The 24,386-nt window shown below is 35.4% G+C and overlaps 4 protein-coding genes across 18 annotated transcripts in view; 2 read left to right on the top strand and 2 right to left on the bottom strand.

Annotated features, from left to right (window-relative positions):
- Positions 1-1,515, bottom strand: part of LOC129576940 (serum response factor homolog) — a 56,372-nt gene extending 54,857 nt beyond the window's left edge. Inside the window, exons 1-2 of one of the 2 annotated variants that reach the window (XM_055463119.1) lie at positions 1,159-1,515; positions 45-744 (exon numbers count right to left, since the gene is read on the bottom strand). The gene's annotated coding sequence lies outside the window, so the exon portion shown is untranslated. Of the gene's footprint in view, positions 1-44; positions 745-1,149 lie in introns of both variants that reach the window. The other variant, XM_055463117.1, reaches the window with a different exon arrangement.
- A 3,131-nt stretch (positions 1,516-4,646) lies between these two features.
- LOC129576724 (uncharacterized) lies at positions 4,647-5,902 on the top strand. Of its 2 annotated transcripts, none has more exons than XM_055462241.1 (3): positions 4,647-5,062; positions 5,141-5,438; positions 5,575-5,902. In XM_055462241.1, the coding sequence occupies exons 2-3, from the start codon at positions 5,191-5,193 to the stop codon at positions 5,774-5,776; spliced, it is 450 nt and encodes a 149-aa protein (XP_055318216.1). In that variant the 5' UTR covers positions 4,647-5,062; positions 5,141-5,190; the 3' UTR covers positions 5,777-5,902. The 2 variants fall into 2 exon arrangements, with proteins under 2 accessions (XP_055318216.1, XP_055318215.1); XM_055462240.1 differs by having other exon boundaries at positions 4,661-5,062; positions 5,163-5,438.
- Positions 5,856-14,456, bottom strand: LOC129576721 (poly(U)-binding-splicing factor half pint). 8 transcript variants are annotated; one of them, XM_055462230.1, is made up of 10 exons: positions 13,878-13,888; positions 13,186-13,315; positions 12,134-12,165; positions 11,607-11,781; positions 9,320-9,549; positions 9,186-9,241; positions 8,576-8,789; positions 7,786-8,481; positions 7,474-7,662; positions 5,856-7,365 (listed from the first exon to the last, which is right to left on the bottom strand). In XM_055462230.1, exons 5-10 carry the CDS (start codon positions 9,533-9,535, stop codon positions 6,922-6,924), a joined length of 1,815 nt encoding a protein of 604 aa, XP_055318205.1. In that variant the 5' UTR covers positions 9,536-9,549; positions 11,607-11,781; positions 12,134-12,165; positions 13,186-13,315; positions 13,878-13,888; the 3' UTR covers positions 5,856-6,921. The 8 variants fall into 8 exon arrangements, with proteins under 8 accessions (XP_055318205.1, XP_055318201.1, XP_055318207.1 ...); XM_055462226.1 differs by lacking the exon at positions 11,607-11,781 and having other exon boundaries at positions 11,863-12,165; XM_055462232.1 differs by lacking the exon at positions 11,607-11,781.
- On the top strand, positions 13,417-18,903 carry LOC129576723 (sorting nexin lst-4). Of its 6 annotated transcripts, none has more exons than XM_055462236.1 (3): positions 13,417-13,675; positions 15,034-15,162; positions 16,191-18,903. In XM_055462236.1, the coding sequence occupies exon 3, from the start codon at positions 16,228-16,230 to the stop codon at positions 17,923-17,925; it is 1,698 nt and encodes a 565-aa protein (XP_055318211.1). In that variant the 5' UTR covers positions 13,417-13,675; positions 15,034-15,162; positions 16,191-16,227; the 3' UTR covers positions 17,926-18,903. The 6 variants fall into 6 exon arrangements, with proteins under 6 accessions (XP_055318211.1, XP_055318209.1, XP_055318208.1 ...); XM_055462234.1 differs by lacking the exon at positions 13,417-13,675 and adding an exon at positions 14,449-14,603; XM_055462233.1 differs by lacking the exon at positions 13,417-13,675 and adding an exon at positions 14,509-14,804.
- The last annotated feature ends 5,483 nt before the right edge of the window (positions 18,904-24,386 follow it).

Genomic DNA, 24,386 nt, shown 5'->3' with positions numbered 1-24,386 from the left:
AAGAAAAAGTCACACAATACATTTAAAACACAATACACAACTACCTTCGCTCGTTTCGCCGAATCTCCGTCACACGTTTGAACAGTGTGTATATGTGTGTCAATGTATGCGTCTGTTTATATGCTCTCTGCTGTTATCGCTGCCGTCGCTGCTGCTGCTGCTGCTGAATACAATTTGACAAAAGTCAATTCGACGTTGTTACCATTCATTTGGTTATACACATCGGCCGGATTCTCTCACTGTTCTCACTCTCTTTCTTTCTCTGTGTGTGATACACGTTGTGCGCTCTCTCGTCTCGATTGTGACAGCAACAACAAAAACCACAGTAAATACGTTACGTTCCACGATGCGATGATTCTCTTGTATTATTCGGCTCTCCAAACGAAAAAAAAATGAAGTTTGATTGTATGGAGCTGGAAATGGCCCGTTGTCTCAATACGAGAGAGTACGTTTGAAACGCAACACGAATTTAAAAAAAAACAGCTGAATGGAAACGTAGCGCTTAAATGAAATTCGTTGAAAATTCGCTTAATCTTCGGTGGCTCGTTCGATTGGTTCTAACGCGAATGCGCAGTTTTGATAGAATTTTTTTAAATTTATTCTTCCGTTTGGTATGCACAAACTAATTCAATTCCAAATTGTAGTCGAATTTTTGCGTTTAACACTTTCGCTGAATCGATGGTGCTGTTCAAATAAACAGATGTTGCAAAATTGGTCCAAACACCCGTCGCCAAATCACCAAATCTGAAATGTTCAAACAGTTTTTTTTTCTCTCGATTAAAATCAAGTCGAGCAATTTTTTCCATAAAATTATTTAATTGAATTTTTCACACTCGTCAGAAACCGAAAAAAAAAAATTAAAAACTGCAATTTAGAACAGAAAAAAAAACATTAAACGGAAAAAAACTACAAGTTCTCATTTTGGAAAAAGGAAAAAAAAGAGAAGAAAAAAAAAATCAAAAATTCGGGCAATTTTATTTTCTATTTCAATTTTGGTAAACTTTGACCAATTTGTCCGTACGTTCGCGCGCGCACCCGCTGTATTTGTTGCGATAAATAAAACAAGTGCAATCTGTAACCAAAAATAAAACGGCGCGAAATCCAAATGTGGACAAAATGTTGCAAACAAATAAAACACAAATGTAATACACGATTTACCGGAACAAGCAAATCGGATGATGAAAACAACGCAGATGGAATCAAGACGTATATGTATGAAGCAGGAGAAAAAAAATGCACACACAACAAATAATACAGAACACAACTGAACTGATTCCCAAATTGTACAAAAATATGTTATTTATTTGGTAAACGTCGCTCGTTCAACGATCTTATATGTACTGCACTTTATCGTTATAGCCTTCGTGCACCGTTTTCAGATAAACACATCATTCACAGCTGAGCGCTGCGTTTAAAATAGAATCAAATTTGAAAATACCACGGAACTGAGCTTCATATGGCAAAAATTAAAGCGAGACAAATGGATGTGTAACGTGCGACACACGGCGATCGCTCATTCTCGTCAATTCGATCGTTTTTCGTTCGCGCACTCACACTCATGATGCGCGCGCGCCGCTCGTACTTTTCTTGCCTATCTCTATCTCTCTTTCTCTCTTGGCTTACAGGCCAAGCCGCGATATCATGAAGCCACTCTGCTTCTGCTTGCAAAGGAGTATGCGCATTATACACGGACACTACAACGTCTCTCATACGAACGCAACACGCTTAGCTCTTGTATGCACTTGTGAGTTTTTTTTTTCTTTTCGTTCATCTCTTCATTTCGATGGATATTGCTGCTCTCTCTCTCTCTCTCTCTCTTGCGCCTTGAAGTGCACGATCAAAAGAGAATAGCACCCACTTTTAACATTTTCAGCGAAACAAAAGGAGAGAAAATGTTTAGTGTATGTGCTTCGTAGTATGAAACAGAAACACAGCCAGCACTCCGTAATGCAACATTATCCGGCTTACTCTTTCTCTGCAACTCGATGATCTTGTTGGTTGCCGTCGTTTGATTTACCAAAAATGGACTAATGAGGGGAAATAAAAGCCAACAAATCGAAATGAACATAAATTTTGTTGTTTGGCTTGAGTACGCCCCATTTTGGCCATGTGTGCTACCTGGTGCTAAATCTACCTCAGTGAAACCATCTTTTCGATATTGCGACGCAGAAAATTGCGTCAAAATAATTACCAATTGTCAGCAGTCAATCAACGGGGCCTAAGATTATTCCACAAATTCAAAGCATTTCAGAGTAATGACTTGTTTTGCGGATTTTGAATCGAAATCACTGAATTTTTTTTTGCAACAACCTATTATTTCTCTATCAAATCCTAAAGTTTAACGAAAAGTTTAATGAAAAATCCTAAAGTTTAACGAAAAAAGAACTGCAATCTCATTTTGTTTCCATTTTCCGTATGGCATCTATCAAAAATTTCATTGCCCAAAACTGCACCAAAGATAAACATTTCATTTGCACGGTGTTTATCTGTTGAATACTTTGTGAAGTGACTTTTCAACATATGACTTCATCGGCGAAATAATAAAAATGCGCAAAATGGGAGGAGATTTGTAATGAAAAGGCGTGTATTACGGCATTTTTCAGTCTATTTCGTCTCTAACCCATTGAGACACACTTAATTTGCTTTGATTGTGGCCAGAGGCGATCATTGCATATCTACTATTGAGCAGCCGTATTGTGTTTTGTCTCACATCGATCCGATCCGGTGGTCTTGAAGAGTGGGGCATCAGAGAGACTATCGTCGTCGTTGTCGTTTTCTCATACCGTCTTGCTCAACACGATCACATTTCAGTTGTTCAACTTCTTTTTGTACGATCACAACACTCAACTGTACCACTCCAACACACCAATCCAATCCAAGTCGTCAATATTCTGCTCACATTTTCGATATAAATTTCATATCTTATCCCATCACGGCCGTAGCCAGCACAAATTTCTTGGATGAGCGGAGAGAATTTTTGGGTGAGCGCAGCAAAATTTGATGATTATGAAAATGTCATTAATTTTAAAAATCGATTCTGTCTAGAGTAAAAGCCACAAATAATCAAATAATGTATAAAATGTGATTTTATAGAGATCCCAGCCCTTTGGAATTTTATTCCTTTTATTCCAAAAACGCTTCATTCACAGATTCACACTATATCACGGTGAAACACGTGATTTGTAATTTCTAGCGAATCGTCAGGATTCTTAATCCCATCAGATTCAATTTAGTGTCTGTAATAATTTGAAATTGTTATTGGTATTGTATTGCTTGAACTTTATAATATGCCACGTCAGAACTAACATATCAATTTAAGACAACGGTTTACACTGTGTTGATGTTGTCAATTTGATGCAGAAATTTCTTGAAAAACCAATACACACCACAGCCATTGTAAATTAGTTATTATCAATAGGAAAATAACTCAAACGATTCGCTAGAAATTACGTATCTACAGAAATATAGATTTTCAGTATTCAGTTAGAAAATCGTACTATAATTAGAGAAATTCGGACATTTTTCAATATAGTTGACCAATTACTTTTGCATTGATGTGGTCAAAATGTTTTTACTTTAATCATCATTCTCTGTTGTCATTTGTATCGCCGTACTCGTAACTCATGTTGTTGGTTTTGTATTGCCTTAACCCGTACGTAACTTGCCTTAACCTGTACTGATTTTCATTTTACGTACGGGTTAAGGCAATACAACACTTTAATCATCATATTTGGCTTCAGTTATGTTGGTTAAGTGTAATAAAAATATAATTTGTGTAATGTTGAAATGAAAAAAAATTAGTTGCGAGCGGAGCGAGCAAAATTTTTCAGAGGATTCTTAATTACAGCGAAAACTATAGCTAAAATAATTTTGGGAGTCGAGCATTTTTAGGTGAGCTCAAATAATTTTTGGGTGAGCTGAGCTCACCCAAGCGTATGGCTGAATACGGCCGTGTATCCCATTCATTTGAAACCACATATTCGTCCAATCTGAAATTTTAATGAATTTCTTTTTTATTCAAACCGACAAATCACAACGAAACATATTTTATGAATGAATAACAAATTATTTGTACATAAATGACCCATTCATTTTCGGGTGAACAAATGCTTCATAGCTCAATCTGTATTTTATCTCCAAGTACGCAATTTGATTGTTAACATTACAATATACGATTGTAATATTATGATTCAACTGAGTTTTCAAATTGTGACAAAAAAAAACCAAAACTTTTTTCAAATTGTCAATTTTAAATTGATGATTTTAGAAGTGCATTTTCAATTGAATACATTTTTAGGATAAAAAACGTTTCTTTTCACTTTTTCATTGTAACTTCATGCGAACAAACTTATAGTTATCTGTTTAATACAGATGTTTATGATTTTATCAATTCTAAACCCGAACTCTTTTTACATTTTCTTTATCCAATGACAAAAAAATTTTCGACTGAAAAATATGTGAATAGATATTCTTTTATTGCTATTTTTACGCTATTCGCTACAACTCTAATCGAACTCCGTAAAAAATTCAACAAATTCGTACGTCCAAGATTTTATTTCAATTTAAAGGATGAATAAACGTAAAATAAATGGCCAAATTGTAGGCTTAGAATGTGAATATTCCAAGATACTATCTTGAAGAAAGCTTGAATAAAATGAATTGAAACAGAAAAAATCGTTTGAAAGTATTCTAAATCTCATGGATGTACTACATTTTATTAATCTACATTTACGTTAATAATAGATCAAATTCTCGCTATCATTCATGAATAATTGTACATTTTACTGAGAAATAACGGAGCCAAAAATCCTCTCTTGATATTCATATACCGATGCTAAAGTAACGACAATACTGGAAAATCTATTCAAATTCGCTGTGTTGAAACGTTTAGTAACGCATTCAAAGCTGTCAGCGACTGACGTATCCAAATACATAAACACACGTCCAAGTGTGCGAAGAGTAGGCATTTGTCAAATATTAGGTAACGAGAGAAGAAAAAAAATCGCATTATAACAAACTACGTTCTATGCAATCACTTGATTTTTATCCAATAAATAACTAGGTAAGTGAATAAAACAAATGGAAACAAATTCATTTTTTAAGCATTTCTCCGTTAAATCCCAATTCATAACCTCAAAAGTTTTAATAAAAAATCAATATAGCTCTAGATTCACATAAAAATCAACTAAAATGTCGAGAGGACAGCAAACCTTCATTTCGATCATTTTCCAAAATTTCAAAAAATCCCTGCGACCAGCACAGCGAGTCGGCACGTACATGGGTGAAGATTATTTTGGAAATAAATATTATGAAATTCCAGCTCAACCACAGATTGGAAAACGGCGTCCAGAACGATGGTTTGTACCGGGCGATCGAAGAGATGACAGTTTCGATAAAGAAATTACTGCTGAGTGGGAATCATGGCTACGAGGCCGAAGGTATTTGTTTTTACTAACCTTTGAATAGGTACCATTTTTAAATAAAACCATCCGATGAATATCGAGTTGGTTAATTTTAATAGCAAATAATTGAAACAATAGCCCGTTTTTAATTTAACAATTGATTCCCTTGCAGAGCTGAAGTACCAAAAGAGGATGAGCTCAAGCACAATTTAGCCATAATGCAAATGAAGAAGATCAACGCTGCTGATCTCGATGCTAAATTCTCGGATGGAACAGAGAAACCACCAAAAATCACCACCGGATTGAGCGATTTCCCCAAATACGACGAATACGAAACGGTCGTTGGAAAAGCAGTGCCGAAAAAAGACTCTTAATACCTTGTTAATTGTAAAAATTTCAAAAATTATTTATAAGAAAGTAATGATAGAATGGAAATAAAAAAAACGCCAAGTATTTCTTTTTTTATTTACATTTTATTTCATAATTATTTCTCTTTTTTACCCCCATCAAATACTCAATTGAAGAAGGAAATTTGGAAATCATATTTTACTTTCGTATATTTGTGTGTGTAGTAGTAGAAGTTGTTATTTGTCATTTGGTTGCACATGAATTTGATTTAATCTCTTTCTTTACAATGTACTTTGATTGAGTTGTGTATGTTTGTTGCTTTGTTTTCTCGTCGAAAATTCTTCTAAATTACATTGTGGCATTGTTACATTTTTACAGATTGCATTAATTGTTCTTGTCCTCTCTCACCCAAATTTGGAAGATTATTTCAACACACAATGATTGCCAACAAATTGGTTATTATTAAAAATGTATAATTAAAAAAAAAAGACGTGGCATCGATCAAACCAAATCGTTGAAGTTATACATCAAAAACAATGTGTGCAAATCGAACAGGACAAAGCGAAAAACGTTCGTTGAGAAGAAGAAAGAAAATAAAAGAGGGAGATAGAGTGAAAGGTAAAGATAGAGAAATGGTTGAATTGATACATATACTCCGAATCCTAAATCGTAAAATGATTGCATTCAATTGGCATCGATGACACAATTGACATTGTTTTGAGACTGAACGCTTCTTATCTGACAGCATTGGATAGAAACCATTCTAAAGTTTTTTTTTCGTGTTTTCTGGCGGAAACGTCACTTTGCACATCTTTTGTTTGTTTGTTTGTTTTTTTTTTCTTATGAACAATGTTAATAATTTAACAATTTATTTGAATCGATTTAATTCATTCTTTTACTCATTCCGTTTCCTTTCATCAATTTGCTTTCATTTTTGTTTTACTCAAAATCATTATCGTCAACAGAAAAAAAGAGAAATTTTGGTATCATTTACAAATGTCGAGTAACTGGTGTAAACATTTGATTTGTATGATTTTGTTACGCATTGTGTTGTTGTTGTTAAATTAATTCCTTTCACAATGTATGTATACAATTACATACAAGTTCGAGAAAAAAAAACTCTCAATTGGTGGTGTTTTAAAGTTTTAAATTTGTAATTTTTTTTGTTTGTTTAACCGGATAAATCACCATGATCGAATAACGCTTGGTCATACAGCTCGGCTTTGACTAATCGACCACCGAAATATCGTCCATTGAGAGCGTCACGCGCCTTTTCCGTCTCGGATGCAAGTGAAAATTCCACGAAAATTTTAACAATCACCTCGGCACTGTCATCATCTTCGAATTCCGATTGTTTCTCATTGTAAATGATAACCCGTTCGACAATACCAAATTTACTGCATTCATCTTGAATTTCCTCTTGCAGCATTTCGTCAATATCTTCTGGCCCAACCATATTGCGTAAAATGACCACTTTACTGTCGCGTGGCCGCATCAAACGTTGCATCACCAGGTGACGAGCATTTTGACCTTTTATTGACATCGATTCTTGTTGCTGTAGCGTTTGTGGCTCTCCTTCTTCCAACAGTTTCTTTTGTAATTGTTGCTGTTGCTCCTGCGTGAAGAAAATTTGAACAGAAATAAAACGAAATTAATTAAAGGTATGAAAGAAATTAGATAAAATTAAAGATTTCTCTGTTGATATTCGAAAATATGAACTCACCAATTGTTGTGAATTTCCATAACCGCCATTTGCCGACGGTCCAGCCAGTGTTGCGGCCAGTGTGTTGCCCAATGCGGCTTGTGTTTGTTGTGCCTGCGCCTGAATCAAAACGGTCTGTTGCGGTATAGTGGCGGCTAAAGCAGCTTGTGTCGTGTGTGTCAATCCTTGTAATGCGCTGGCTAAAGGTACCTGTGTGATAAATAGAAAAAACAAAATTCGATTTAATCATATTTGAAAATGTTTACGAAAATCCAGCAGATTATTTCAAAAAGATTGTTGTTGAAAAGAAAAAAAGAAACGATAAAAACTTACGGTAATTGTCCCTTGACTACTTTGTACAGCACTGGCTAGGGGAACGGTGATTGTACCTTGGCTACCTAAGGCTACTGGATTTACAATTTGTGGCGGTTGCAATGGTGTTGCTGTGGTGGGCAAAACAATTCCAGGCGTTGGCAAAAGTGGTACTTTCTTGTTGATTAGGAAATTACCAGCGACAACGGCACTGTTTGCAACGGCCGCATTCGCCAGCGGTAAACTGGTTTGAATGCCGAGCGTGGGTGCGGCTGCCGATAAACCCAACACAGTATTACTTGCCACCGCATCCATTGCTTGAATTTTAGCAGTTGCAGCTGCTGCGGCCACAGCAGCAGCCGTTGGCATCGAAGAATTCAATGTTGGCCCCATGAGAGCGTTTGGCGGTGTTATTGCACGACCAACACGCAACAGTTGACCACCCAAATCGAATAAATTCATGCTGGTTATAGCCTCGTCCATCGCCTGTTTCGTCGAATATTCGATGAATCCGTAGCCTTTGTGCGAATGCAATGAATTCCCTTGTGCCAATCGACTGTACAATATTGGGCCAAACGCCTCGAATACACTCTTAATATCCTCTTCAGTCAAATCCGGATGAATTGATGCAATGTAAATGCGATTGTAGTTTTTCGCCTCCTCCTGAATTTCATCAATCACTTGTTGAGCTTGTGGCATGTTACTCGGTCGACCAACCTGAAAATGGACAAAATGTGCAAATAAACATTTCCATTGTGTTCTGTTGCGCTTGAATCGAACGATTGCTGTTTATTGAAAATAGAAAGTTTACCTTAATATTTCGACCACCCATCATCGCTCCGTTCATTTGCTCGAGTGCGAGTTGTGCTCCTTCCGGAATTTCATACTCGACAAATGCGAATCCTTTATGCTTCTGTGTGATTGGATCCCATGACATGTTGATCGATTTGATCGGGCCAAACGGTAGGAAAGCAGCTCGGATTGTGTCTTCTTTCAGTTCAAATGAGATACTACCCACATAAACCCTGGAAAAATGGATTTCATTTTGCGTATTTTAATACAAACATTTTTACATAGACACATTTTTTCGACATACTGATTTTTAATTTTGGAAAATAATCTCAGATCTTATCAGCTACTTTGAAGTAATCATACTAAAATGGAATTCATCTGAACCAAGTGCTAAACAGGTTCAGGACTCGACATTTTTGTGGTTCAGTTTGTTCTCTGTCAAACCATTTCTATCGTCATTGAATGTTTTCCAAGATTAACGGGCAATGGTCAAATTGATATTTCCGTTATTCACTCAAAAGGTAAACAAATTGAAAATGAGACACCAAACTCAGTAAATGCAATTCAATTCAGCGTCTCTGCATATCATACCATGTAATTATAATTATCGGTAGTGTTAATTTAATTACCTGCACATAAGAGCCAATGCTTGCTGACGTTGAACTTGTGTCCGCTGACTAGCCAACTGTAAATGGAAAATCGATTAATCAACTGAAATAACACACAGAGTTTAAGAGAAGCGCGAAAGTATTGAGATCTATACCTGTTGATGGTGTGCCAGTGTTTGTTTCATTAACACCATGCGAATACTTTGTTCCATGGCGTATTTCTTGGCTTTGGCAACTAAATCATGTTGATCGGATGTTAGCTTTGGCAGCGCACCACCCAGAATACCGAGCAGGGCTGAACGTGAGCCGGGCCCAAATTCCACATCGCCTAACTGTCGTAAATCATTCAATGGTGCGCTTATAAATGGCATTTTCGGTTGCCAATCTACGAATATGAAAATCGAAATGTCAATTAAAAATGTTCATTTGGTCCATTTGACGATCAAAGACAGCGTTACCAGCTGCCCATCATATTCAAACAACATTCCAATCATTCGCCAAAGACAATTGAAGTTTTAAACATAAATCGCTTTCGTTTTTCTTTTTGTTCAATTGGAATTTCGAAAGAAAAAAAAAACCGGTTAGTTAATTTCAGTGTGTTTAGTTTGAATTTCTGAATGAATCATCAGTCCATTCAATTTACTTTGTCGAATTGTTGAATGCATCGTTTGGCTTAAGAGTATATTTGGAAATATTTTTAAAATAAAATGTTCAGCATCAATCTTTCTTTCTTCTTCTCCAAATGCACAGAATTTTTTGTTTGTTTGTTAATATTTCGCTTCGGAAAACAAATTGTCTAATTTTCCCATCGTTGAACGATCGCGCATGTGCTTGGACTGTGGTTGTCGCGTGGTACTCTCCGAATTCGAATCATTTTTTTTTTTACAAACTTGTTCTTGTTCATCATCACATTTTGGTATTGGCATTTTTCGACTTGTTTGTTTATCGAATCGGTTTTTCTTCGCAGAATCGCATACGTTTTGTTTTCTGTATCATTTTTGGTTTTATCGTGAATGAATTAGTGTGTTACGAAATGCACAATTCTCTCAGCGATTTTCATTTTTAATTTTTTTTTTTTTTGGAAGGGAGGAAGTCGGTTTGTTCAGGCTACAACACGTCACACAAATTGCAATTGATGTGACACCAATTATTGTATGTTTACGGTTCGGAAAGACTCGAATTCGCGATATATGGAGTACGCGAGTCTTGTGTTATGTCTTGGTTAGGCAAATGGCATGATTGGGCTGGCGAGGCGTTGTAAACGGAAACGAAAAATGTGTGTCAGGGGGAGCAAAACACGCGCTGAAACAAAGTGGTGCCAGAATGAGTGGTGTATGTGTGTGTGAATGTTCATGTCAGAGCAACTTGTCTCTCGGCTGAAAGTAAGAGAAAAAAAAAGAAGAAGAGAAAAAAAACACAAAGAACTTGGTCCGGAAAGAGAGAGAGAGAGAGAGAGAGAAGAGAAAGAGAGAAAAAGAGCCATATATGAAGAAAGTAAAATTTAAATTTAACGATTTGTTTTTTGTTTTGTTTTTGTTTGTTTGTTCCAAAAATTCGGCTTGGATTCGACATACAAAACAGACAATAAATTTTGCTTTCGTTTTTGTTTGTTTCATCTAGATGGTAAACAAATGAAATGAAAAAAGAAAAACACATTAAAAGCTAAAAAAAATCAATATAGATTAATTTAAAAAAAATGGTTTTTATCCCAAAAAAAAGTTCGATTTGTTTTTTTTTTTTTCATTTAGCTGCTTAGTGAGCGCGCGATTGGGTAGTTGACTGGGGGGAACGTTATGGAACCTGTATGTGTGTGAGTGCAGACCGCGCGGCGTGTGATGGACAATTTGGCTCGAAGGCTCAACAACGACGAAAACTTTACCGTCGACGATGAGACAAAAGCGATGTGTGATAGCGTCGGTAGCATGCCATTTCGTTCGAAGAATATTTGTGTGTATGTGTGTGTGTGTGTGAGATTGTGTTGTTTGGAGATTTCGTTTGGTTTTTGTTTTTAAATTGATTTGAGCATGGGGCTAAACAGGGTAATGGATGTCTGCCGAAAAATACCATATATAAAAAAAAAGAGAATAACAATGCTTTTGATTATGGATCAAATATGTTATATAAAAATGCCCAACATGATGCAAAACTTGTGGGGTTTGCCTGTTTCTTCATCATCATCATCATCATGTTCTTCTTCATCTTCTTCTCATCAGCGAGAATGGTGGATGCAGATGGTGCAACTGATTCGAATCGACCAGAATCGCTGTGCCATTTGTAAAAAAATTTTCTTTCGTTTTTTTTTTCGTATCAAAAGATTCAATTTGTGTAACATTTTGAACAGAAAAAAACAAGATTTCTTTTTTACAAGTAAAATACATTTAAAAAAAAAAACAACAAACAATCGCGGGAAGCACATCATCAATGGATTTTCATTTATCATACCGTGTTCATGAGACTAGTGTATCATTGGGTTTTTGTATTGTAATGTTCTCTACACTCTCGGAATCATTTTCATTTATTTTTTTTCTTGTTATTTGCCGAGTAATGCAATGTGTGTGTGTGTCTGTATGTGGGTTTAATTGCGTGCATGAGATTTGTATTTTTTTTATTCGTTGGCCTACGTAAAAAAAAGAAAGAAAGAAAGAAAGAAAGAAAAGAAAAAGAAAAAAAAATAAGAAAAAACAAAACACCGCCGTACACATCGGGCATATTGGCAAGACAACCGAATCTCCATCGATTAACGGCACATATTTCGATTGAACGATGGGCGCCCACAGTTTCAATTTCGATTTTCTTGTTTTTTGTACAGTTTGTTCTTTTTTTTTTGCGAAAATATGGTTCGGGTTTTTCATTGGAGTTTGAACAACAGTTTTGTTTGGTTGGATTATTTTGAGAAAGAAAAAAACGCTTTTCTTCTTTTTCTATGGTTTTTCATTCTAAAAATGTATATGTTTTTTTTTTTTGGTTACTATTTTGTTCTATGAAATTGCGCTTAAATCATCTGAAACGACAAGCAAAAAAAAGAACACAAACACAAACAAATCCACATTGAGTTATATTCGTCGAATAATCAAATCGCTTAGCAAGAAATAAAAAGAAATTATTTGTATTTTTTTTAAAATCCATTTTAAAAGAAAACAAAAAAAAATTAATCTACTTAAAATATTTTGTAAATATATATTGTATGCAGCCCCAATCTTTACAAATTAAGTACCTTTCAAATTTTTATTTCATTTTTTTTTATTTATTCTTCCCCTTTTTTTCTCTTTGTTCAATAGCTTCATTTAACCGTGAAGAAAACATGGCAATACGCTTCAGTTCAAAAATGATTGTGTAAATGGATTTAGTTGGACAAAAATTGAGATAAAACAGATGGACAGAATGTGTTAGGGGTGTGTGTGTTTGTTTGTTTGTATGGGATTGCGTTGTTAAGATTAGAGAACTTTTTAAAAACAATTTTATGAAGTTTGTAAACTTTTCGAATGGATCAAAGAAAAAATAAAATAAATAAATGGGAAATCATTTCGAATGGAAAGGTCAGTATGGTCTTAAGTATCAACACGTATACACACACACAATGTGAACGCACCGCAAAAATTCAGAGACTCACATTTGACATTGGCCAAATGACGTCAGCTGAGGCTGAATTATTGAACGCATATCGTATTGCCAAGATACATAAGTAAAATTGGAATTCTGTTTGATTCTCTCGAACTTTCATCGTTCTCAAAATATCTTTCACACGAAATGAATGTGATAAAAAACAGGATATTTTGATACAAAATTCAATTGATATGAATCGAGTTTAATGCTGCATGAATCAAATGCAAAAGGGGAAAAAAAAAGTACAATCGATCCATCTTATTTTGAGAATGAAAGAAAGAGAGAGAGAGAGAGAGAGAGAGGAAGAGAATGAAACAATTAGTTAACAAAAATGAATTGGGTCTAATCTGAAATTTACTTGCTGTGTAAAGTCGATGCAACAAACAAAATGTTCGGTTTACAACCGTACAACACATACCTTGCGAGGTTTTCCGTGACTTCTGTGGCGGTGGTGATTGATCGCCATCATTTTCATCGGACGGTGATGGGTGCTTCTTCGACGGATAATCGTCGTCATTGCTTGACAGCAATCGTTCCTTTTTCATTTCCTAAATTAAAAAAAGATTCTGCGATTAGTATGCTCAAACAAAATGAACCGAACCGAACCGAACAGAACAAAACAAGAACGTTTACACGCTTGAAAGCCGCTAATCAAGATAAGCTCAAAGTAACTTCGAGTAAGAGAAAATTATTTGTCTACAGTCAATACAGTGTGGCCTTTGTATCACTAGATTTCACATTTGTTTGAGAATTATTCAACGAGTGAGAAAAATCCACGCACATACACTTTTCAGATTGTCTTGGATGGAGTGAATTTGCATAAAACGATTTTCGGATAAATGTCGAGCGCTTCGGCACAACACTCGATGTGTATGAGTCTCTCTCAACTTTTGTTATTATTTTATTAGGTAAGTCGCCATTTTGGATTTCTTCAGCCGAACTCCGTTCGCACAATATGTATGTATATACGCTCGATTCATATTCATATTCATATCATATATCCATTCTTTTTTCCACTCTGTATTTATCCCATTCAGCGTATGCTTCGTTCTATTCGGTTGTTATTTTCATCTCAAATTAATTAGAATTCGCCTTTTTTCGCTCACTTACCACTTCAATATCACCCTTCATGATTTTCAGTATCAAATCGTCGTCCGATGCCAATAAACGTTTGCTTTAGTAGAGAATCGTTTTCAAACGTGTAAATTAAAAGATGTTTGAACAAAAAAGTAATGGTTATTTTGTTCAGAATAACAAAATTCGCTGTAATCTCACGGTGCAAGCAACTCTGCCCACTTTTTTCACTTTTGACTCTCTCTCTCTCTCCCTCTCTCTGTGTGTGTATGTCGATTGGATGGCTTCAGTTTTGCACTGAGCGTGCGATACAACGACAATTGTGCGTTGTTAGGGTGCGTCACGTTACGTCGCCGTTGACGGCAAATTCCTTTGCAATATCCACGTAAATCACTCGAATAATGATCATTCATGTGAAAAATCCACATTGATTTGTTTCAAAATTGAATCACAGAATTGGAATTTTCGGTGAAAAAAATGTATATTTTTTACAAAAACCAAATTTGATGTTCAAATGGTCAAGCTGTTGGATGGGCGGACATTGACGGATACAAAATGAATGGCTCCAATCGAAGAGAAATTGTGTGAGCAAATCATAAACTATGCTCAGCAGCGCCATTAACAGTGACAGTTTGGTCGATTCGTTTCGAGAAGCCTATTCCAGACTAGTCGTGAATCGGCCGTAAAACGTAACGGCCTTTTCGTAATTCTGGTTGCCATACACTGAAGCTATGAAATTGACATTAGCGTAGCGGTCTACAGGTCTTTTTTTTTGTATTTTCCTTAATTTGTGTGATGACAAATCCACAAAAATAGAGAAACAATTGTTCATACAGCTTTTTTTTGTTTTCTTCATATCGTTTTTGTTGTTTCTTTCTTTTAAAGACGAATCCTTTTATTTAATTAATAATTTTGAAACGAACTGAGATATTTGAAGGAGTACATCGGATATCTGTTGAAAAAGTATGAAATTTGATCGAAAGTAGATTAAATTTCAATTCATTTCATTTTGTTCTCGTCTGTAATGTGTGTTTATTTGGAAATTACGTGAGATTGCAAAACTTATGCAAACGAAACGAATAATAAACGTAGTTTCTTGGTAGAATGCTCGATTTTTATCCAATTTACGACTGAAAATCCGTTTTTGTTTTGTGTTTACTAATGATCGATATTAATTTTTTTTTTCCTTCAGACGACGAATGTTTGTATTTTCTTGTTTGGCTTAGAGACAGTAACAAAGATCGTAGATAGTATCGTAGCTTTGTGAGTTCCGGTTATTCAATTTGAAAACGCTTTTTTTTGGATAAATAACCCAATTTGGGTAAGTATTTCGGTTTGGAAATGTTACTAAATTTTTGTATTTGAGTGAGAATAATAAATTTGGACTTTGTTTCGGTTGATCAGTTGATCGGTATCGATACATTGTCCAATTGGTTTCATCATTTGGACAATACAAATTACAAGTCCAAAAGAAATTTATCCAAGAAAAAAAAAACAATCGCAGAACGTATGATGATTTCCGTTTTGTTAAATCGCTGTCTGTGTGAACTCATTCTCTCTAGATCGATGACGTGATAGTGCATATGTGCAAACATACTGTAGCATTGTGTCAACTGGGTCTCTTTATGCGCGTTGTGATTTTGTGATGAATTCAAAATGCGTGACTCATTTATACATATTTGTATGTATCAACATGGCAAAATAGTTTTTTTTTTTGTATCGTTGCTTTTGTTTTGTGTTCGCTAGTCTTGAGTTGGTATTTGAGAAAATTGAGAGAGATTACATGTTGCGCGCGCGGACATAGTGGCGGTTGGGGCGTTAATCGGCAATGTGACCGTCACTGAACTGGCAACGCCAAATGCAACATTTTATTTATTTCCATTGTCAATCGGCTAAAATCTATGTCAATGTGTTAGCAACGTATGTAGCTCGACGACACAGTACATATATGTGAAACACTACACACTGAAAACGCCTATTTTGCTCGTTGATTATGGATATGTAGCAAAGAAAGTCAATATTATGGACTGTATTTGTGTTTGGAATGTAATGATTATGTTGACATTTATATTTGTTTCTAGTTGTGTCGCGCACGTCGTGCACTTCGTTTCATTTGATAAATAAAAAAGCGCATTAGAGAAATTATCAATAGTACGGGAAATTGTGTGTGTTTTTTTCTCTCCTTCAATCGTTCATGGTATATATATATCACTGAATTAAAAAGAGTACATATGACGTGTCCATCACATTTTTTGTGTGTTATTCCCCGCATTCCATTTGAGTAATCATAATTTTTAATGAGTGTATTATTTATTTATTTATTTATTAATTTTTCCCATTTATCCATAGATCGAAACGTCATTGAGTTGAACGTAGGGGTGACGAAATGACGACGCGAGTGAAGGCATTGTATGATTTTAGCGGTGAACCGAACACGGCGGAGATATCGATTAAGGCCGGTGAAATTTTGATATTGACGCGAACTGATGTGGGCGAAGGATGGTGGGAAGGCACCAAAACAGATGGTCAAACCGGCCTATTTCCCGAGGCCTATGTTGAGATTTACAAAGAGACACAGCCACCAGCAATGGCTCCCCCAATTAATCCGATGATGATACAGCCACAGCAAACATCACAACCGTATCAATGCACACAGCCACCAGCCCAGCAACAGGCACCACGATATGATCAAACGGCTGAAGATGATATGCAAGATGAGTGGGAAGACGATTGGGACGACGATAATGATACGTACAGTGAAGTTGGACCGCCCGCTTCGAATGCAAATAATCGAACAACGCAAAATTACTACCAACAAAATCAGCAATCAAATTATCAGAATTTGCAATTGCCTTCGCCGCCAGCCGATGATAATTCATCGCTACAATCGTATTCGGCATCGAGCAAATTGAAAAAGTCGGGTATGTTCTCGAAATCGGGCGACTCCTATATTCTTGGCACCACAACCATCAGTGTACCCGATCATGAACGCGTCTATATCATACACCAAGACAACGGGTACTTTTACAAGCCGATCCAAAGTCTGTACACCGTACGGGTGGCATCACCTAAAAAGGAAACCAAATTTAAGGGCATCAAAAGTTTTATTGCCTATCAATTGACGCCATCGTTCAACAATATTTCCGTGTCACGGCGGTACAAACATTTCGATTGGTTGCACGAACGTTTAGTGGATAAATTTTGCCTGATCCCAATTCCACCATTGCCAGACAAACAAATATCCGGCCGATATGAAGAGCAGTTTGTTGAGCATCGACGTGTGCAATTACAGGAATTTGTTGATTGGGTATGCCGACACCCGATTCTATCGACCTGTGAAGTATTTATGCATTTCCTTACGTGCACCGATGACAAGAAATGGAAACCGGGCAAACGGCAAGCCGAAAATGATAAATTGGTTGGGCCAGCCTATTGTGCTGCCATATTCCCGCCTGAAAAGCAATTGCTTCAATCACAAGTTGATAGCCAAATTGATAATTGCAATCAATTTGTGCACACAATGGACGGTGCAGTAAATAAATTGCTCATCATATCGAATGAGCAGGCGAAACGCTATCAGGTTCAATGGAAAAAAGATTTTCAACGCATTGGCGAAGGTTTTTCCGAATTGGCTCGAGCATTGGAGATTGATGAGCGACGTGCCATTACAACGATTAATCTATCAAATTCGGTGGGCCAAGCGGCCGGCGTATTTATCGGTATTGGCCAATTGATTGGCGAACAACCAAAGCATGATTTCATCCCATTTGCCGATTGTTTACACATTTATCGTGGCATTTTGGGCGATTTCCCCGATGTGCTCAATGTACACAAAGGCGCCATGAACAAGCGAAAAGAATGCGAACGTTTGACGGCCGAACAAAAAATGGGCAACGCTCAATTGCAAGAGGTCAATCGACGCACTGACATTATGTCCTATGCCGTATTAGCCGAAATGAATCACTTTCGCGAAGAGCGCGATGTACATATGAAAAAAGCGATGAAACATTTCATACAAGAACAAATTAAATTTTATCGAGAAGTTATAACACGCCTAGAGACGGCGCAACGATTCTTCGAATAAACCACCCACCACCTACCCACTACCACCATCAACACCATCTTCGCTCTAAAATGCTTGTGCAAAGTGAAGTTTCATAAGGATGTTTTTTCCCTTCGAATTTCATTTACTTGGAATTTTGAAGATTACAGCTCGAGCATAAGAGGAGAAGAAAAACAAAAACAAATTCTACACTATGATAATCGGATTTATAAGGAATGCTTTTTTAACAATAATTTTAGTTGAAACAGAGAAACAAACAATTCCGTGCTCCAAATCCGTTTCACCAAATGGACGTATCTTTCCGTTTGTGCAGAAGTATATACACATGCAAAATAATATTGGAAAATGTTCCACACAAATAATCGAGTGTATATTTTATTACTATGTAAATCACATATTGATTGCAATAACGATGGAACAACACAAATTGAGGAATAATTTCCCTTCGCCTTGTTTTCTTTTTAAATGAACTCGAAAATTCTGTGAGTAGTTTTACTATTGGTCAAAATGATTGTGTCCGAAAATTTTATTCGAACAGATCGAATGCATTTTAAAACGATATTTTCTATTTTATTTCGCGAATCGTCGGTATTTTGACTCAAAGAAGTCATTTTGTGATTCGATTCTCTCTGTTTTAGATTGTCACTTGAGAAAAAAAAAAAAACAAATTGTATTTTTATAGAAATATTGCAATGTTATCCATCGAATATGTGAGAGTGATTATTTGTTTCCATTGTATTTTCGAGAATTTTTTTGAATTTTAATCGTTTTTTTTTTCTCTCAAACAAAATGTCAATGAAAGGACCATTTCAAGTACAATATGTATGAAAATTGTAAGCATTTTTCAAACTATATTTTTTCATTCCAAAAAAAAATTGTTCATAGAAAAACAAGCAACTAAAATCAAGTGTCGATTGTAAATAGAAACAAATAAGAAACTATTATACTAACACCGAACATTGTTGAATACATACAAATTGGTTTTATGTACACTCTAAATCACCACTAAATGTGTATCTTTTTTTTATTCAAGTGAATGATTTTTCTTTCGTTTCGATTTGTTCTGCGTTTTCTCGGGTAAAATTAACTCGTTTCGCGACACCTAATACGATTATATGAATTCTTCTTGCAACGATAATGTTTATTGGAATATTAGGAAAATTGGCCATGAAAAAATATTTTTCCACTAAATCAAATAAGTTTCTTCAGCAAAAATGTAGCATTTTAGGTAAGTGTAAGGCAAAAATGTAGATCTTTACAACGGTACCAGCACATCTAGGATATCTTCATTCTATGAAAAGTTATGAGCAAAATAATTATCGTGGTTCAACCTACAAACCTCTCCGCTATAAGCTATTCTTTTCTCATTTCACGAAGTATATCTGTAATTTTTTTCATCTCTCCGGTAAGATTTTCTCTCATTTCTCTCATTTTATCGTTAAAAAACCTTGAAAAAATGCTTGAATAAGTCTTTCAGTCCACCTTTGTTTGGTGCATTTGGAGAAGTCCAAAGTGAATGGCAGAGGTATCGAGTTGTAGAACTGTGAATGAAAAATAAATGAGTAAAATATTCTCATATAATTTATACTAAACATACAGATTTTTGTTCACATCATCATACAAATGAATTTCGTCCCCGACAGCCTTTCTTGTTTCCAATGCGAACAGCACTGCCATACCGATACGCAATTGTACTTAATGTTAATAATAACTGTAGGTGCTTCTACAATTATTTTCGAGACACTACAATTAATTCTTGGTTACTTCAATTATTAAAACACGTTTTACAGCAGTTTATAGCAGTTTTATATATAAAACTCCCCTGGAGCCAAAAAAGTTGTTGAAAACATCAAGGATCGGATGACTGATTTGAATTCTACATTTTTTCTACAATTTTATGGAACCTAGCATCAAAAGAGGAAGATTAAGTTTGTGGAAATTTCAATTTGTGGCCAAAATTTGAGTTTTATCAATTTTGGACCAATTTTCATGACTCGTCTCAATATCGAACGAATGGGCTCACATATTCGAAAACAGACAATTGATTTGAATTCTACAATTTATCTACAATTTTTTGGAACCATTCTTCATTCGAAAAAAAATTCGATTTGTGGAAAATACGTTTTTTGACCAAGATTTGAGTTGTTCCATTTTATAGCAGTTTTTCGATAGCCGATTACTCCAAAAAATTGTTCCTTCATAAAAAAAGTAAAAACTGAAATCGCCCTACCCGAAGTCATTTCGGCAAATTTTCCAAGATTTGAATATTCATCTTTTCGCGCACACATTCATCATCGGACCAAGAGAACAAGATTTCCAAATGAAATTTCGAAAAATGATTCATAATGTATATGCAATCACACCACTCTAGCGCGTAAACGGCCGTCTTTTTTCTTCTCGTTTGGATTCTTTGAGATTACAATTCGACAAAAACAAACTAAATAACAATAGATTCTGATAGAAAAAGAAATGGTTTCAAAAAACAAAACGAATGAAAACAATGACTCAATAAAACAAAACAACACGATCCACAAATATTCTGGTTTGGTTAGGAAGAATGAAATTGAAAAAAATGCGGCTTAAATACAGCAAACGCACACACACGCACGCACAAGAAAAAACACTTTCGCATTTCGTTTCGATGTAGAAATTGCATGAGTGTTTTCATTTGTAGTCGCAGCCGTCAAGCTAAGGCGTCACATTATGAACGAACAAAAAAAAATGAAATGGAAAAATGAACAGTATGAAACTATCGAAAAATAAATCCACCATAATTTTTTCACATAATCAATATTTTAATACGTAATTGGTGAAAAAAATGCCACGACCGTATTGTTATCGAAGGTGCACAACAAGTGTGCCATCATTGCCGATATGCTCATCGCATATATAGCATTTGCCATTCTGTACAAATACTGTTTTTGGTTGCGCTAGCTGTTGTTGCTCCACGTATCGAGTCTGTGATGTACGATCTATATATATATATATATGAAGAAAACGACGACAACGTCGTTGACGGCGTCGAAGCGGCAAATCGAAAGAAACCCTCAAGCAACAACGATGATATGACCGACTCTCTTCTATTGCTCACACACTCGAAGCACATTCGAAAATTTTCAAAAAGAAAATTTGTTTTTTTCCTGTGTTGTTTTTGATTCTAGCATAACTGGTCAAGATGTCTTGAATGAATATACTATCATTACTAAACCTACTGAATTTTATGAAATAACTGCCAAATACAAATGACCGATTGTCAAACAGATAGATATTTTTTTTCTTCGTTTCGTTCTGGTTAAAGTTAAAAAATGATCGGGACCGTTCATGCTAGTATTTCGATGGCTGTGTGCACCGCGATAGTCTCGATCATTAAACGTCAAACCACGGCCGTAGCCAGCACAAATTTCTTGGAGCGGAGAGAATTTTTGGGTGAGCGCAGCAAAATTTGATGATTATGAAAATGTCATTAATTTTGAAAATCGATTCTGTCTAGTGTAAAAGCCACAAATAATCAAATAATGTATAAAATGTGATTTTATAGAGATCCCAGCCCCTTGGAACTTTATTCCTTTTATTCCAAAAACGCTTCATTCACAGATTCACACTATATCACGGTGAAACACGTGATTTGTAATTTCTAGCGAATCGTCAGGATTCTTAATCCCATCATATTCAAAGCGTATGGCTGAATACGGCCGTGGTGGTGAAATAATAATTATTATTTGAATTTTAAATAAATAAAAATGTTTCGATTCTGCCAAATAAAATTGTGCAAATATGCCGCTGGCACACAAGACAAAAAAATTGCTTTCTTTCGGTAGATTAAACCCGTATTTAAAAAAAAATGTTTTTCTTCCATTTTCAATTGAGTTGTATGAGAGAAAATTACGGTTTCATATGATATATTGGAGTTTCCATAATTTAAAAAAAAAACACACAAAATGTTAGATTCAAAATAGAAACTGGTTCGTGGCAGAATTGTTTTTTTGATTTTGCGTACCATACTGAGGAAATGCTTGTGTTCGAACAGAAAACTACACTGAAACAGGGCTGGAATTCTAAGTCATTCCACCAAAATCGTTACTATTTTTTTAGTATACTGACATCGACTGTTCAAGATACAGCAGAGACGGGTCGAATATATGGATACGGTCAAAGATACGGATCGAAGATTGCACCACAGCAGGCAGAACTCAGCGTACACACTGCCGTCTTTCCGCTGTCTTTTTCACCATATAATTGAAGGGTGTTTTTTTTATTCACAGACATCCACTCAGGTCCATTCCAACATAGAACTCGATGATGACGATGATGGTTTTGCTCGATCACTTTTTAAAAAGTAATGGCGCCACTTACACACGCTTTATTCAAATATGATTTTGTTTATTCAAACAAGAAATTCAAAGAAAATTCTTGCGATTTTGTGTGTTTTTTTCGCCTTCGTTCATCGTTGGAAAATACAAAACGACCGGATTTTTCTCCTTTTATTTCTTGAAAAGAAAAGACACAACTCAAACACTTGTTCTTCTTTGGCCATTCAACAATTGCAAATTAAAAACAAATAAAGAAAACACAATTAATGAAGAAAACAAACAAACAAATGGAATGATTTTTTTCTTTCGTTCGTGGAGATTTCATCCATCGAATTCACTAAACATGGAATTTTATGTGATAGAAAAATTGAAAACATAGACATATAGAGAGAAGTTACGGTCGTAAAGCTATAATATTCCAAATTCGAAATTATACGTTTCAGATTGATGATTAATCAATTAATCATGTGGATTTTGATCGCCTGCGTACATTGCAATCATTTCTCCGGAAGCCTTCGCACTGAGAACAGACATGTGCTTCCAAATGTGCTTCATTGATGAATAAACATGTGCTTCATATCGAAGGTGAGTTTCAGTGATCACAATAAAGTGGAATCTCATCAACAATCACTCGCTTTTTATTTGCCAAATGTTTTAATTTTTGAAAGCCGAATAAATCAAGATGCACGCATTGATCAACAAAACTGTTTTTGTTTTTTTTTCGGATTTTAGCGAACGATTTGTGTCATATGCATGATTAAAGCCACTGAAATGTTGACCCGTTTAAATTAATTTAACATTCCGCCAATATCGGCTCGCTCATCATTATATTGGGCCTCTGAAGCACTTTCAACAAATTTTCTCAATTGTTATCTGAATCCAATCATATAGCAGCATTGAACTATTGTGGAAATCAACCACATTTCGAAACCACCCGATGCGTTGTGATTTCGTTCAACGATTTCCAACATTTAACGTACATAAATTTCGATAATTTTCAATTTATGTTAAAACAAATCCAACGCTTTTGTTTTCGGACAAAAAATGAAGGTTTTCAATGGAACATGAATTTTGTTATGGTCTTAGATAATGAACATTAAATTATGTTTTTTTTTTTAAACAAAAAACACTTTTCTTCCTGGCATTTCCAAATTTCCGCATGAGAAAATGACATATTATCAAATTGCTGCGTTAATTATTTGGCATTTTTGGTGGCGTTGCCATTTCACTTTGCACACAGCAATTAATAATCGTCTTTGTTCACGAATCTGTATACGATGTGAATAAGGTCAAGTGTGTGACAAATTGCATCGGATATTTTGCGTTTTTTGACTTGATCATGTGAACTTTAACTTTGTTGGCCTCATTTCCACCAGCGCATCGCTTTGCATACATATCAATTAATTTGTAGTTTCTGTGTATATGGTGACGGGCACCTGTTAAATTCGGATGAATTTCATCACAGACTTAGGAAGCCATTAATGACGCATACTGTATACAATTGAATGGCTTTGTGATCGAGCTGCGACAACAGAAAAATGGATTATTCAAATTTTATACCCAAAAAGTGAAACCTTAATATATACACATCATTTATTATTATTTTTTCCTCTCTTTTTCCGCTTTATTCTGCATACTTTCTGTCTCCTCCTCAATGCATTTTAATCAATTTGGTGGACGACAACAGCATTTCCATTTTACTTCAACGTCCGAAAATGGCAAAAGCGATCGGAAATCGATAAAACACATCCAAATCAAACGCTAACATTAAGCAAACACGATAATAAATAATTTTAATAACGGAATAGCTTAATTTATTCCGAAATAAAGTGAAATAAAAGCAAATTGGAAGCGACCACTCAAAAAAATACCTTGCACATTACTTTCTTCTTTCACGCTGTGATGCGTTATTGACAACGCGGCGAGTTGATTTCGTTTTCTTCTTTCGTTTGCGTTTTTTTCTTTGGTGGCCATTGGCTAGAAAATAAAAATCAACATCGGATATGGATATGTCGGGTGCCGGATGAATGACAATGAACTGAGCTAATCGGAAATGACAAACGAGGGAAAAAAAACAAACATCGACAGCACACGCTTTTAAAACGCATAACAATTGACTGGGTTTGATCGACACATGTGTGCGAGTGAGAAATGTATGATGGTCAAATCACA

Source organism: Sitodiplosis mosellana, unplaced genomic scaffold (assembly GCF_009176505.1).
Source record: "Sitodiplosis mosellana isolate CC-2019 unplaced genomic scaffold, AAFC_SMos_1.0 Smas_scaffold_6191, whole genome shotgun sequence".
Taxonomy (NCBI): domain Eukaryota; kingdom Metazoa; phylum Arthropoda; class Insecta; order Diptera; family Cecidomyiidae; genus Sitodiplosis; species Sitodiplosis mosellana.
This window is presented reverse-complemented; position numbering and strand designations above follow the sequence as displayed.

Bases quoted from the DNA above. Each gene is read 5' to 3' on its own strand.
- LOC129576724 (XM_055462241.1), top strand. From the start codon at position 5,191: ATGTCGAGAGGACAGCAAACCTTCATTTCGATCATTTTCCAAAATTTC. The intron at 5,439-5,574 runs GTATTTGTTTTT...ATTCCCTTGCAG, and splicing joins TCATGGCTACGAGGCCGAAG to AGCTGAAGTACCAAAAGAGG.
- LOC129576721 (XM_055462225.1), bottom strand. From the start codon at position 13,588: ATGCAAATTCACTCCATCCAAGACAATCTGAAAAGT. The intron at 13,316-13,552 runs GTATGTGCGTGG...TTTTTAATTTAG, and splicing joins TCCAAGACAATCTGAAAAGT to GAAATGAAAAAGGAACGATT. The intron at 8,790-9,185 runs GTAATTAAATTA...CCATTTTTCCAG, and splicing joins GCATTGGCTCTTATGTGCAG to GGTTTATGTGGGTAGTATCT.
- LOC129576723 (XM_055462236.1), top strand. From the start codon at position 16,228: ATGACGACGCGAGTGAAGGCATTGTATGATTTTAGCGGTGAACCGAAC.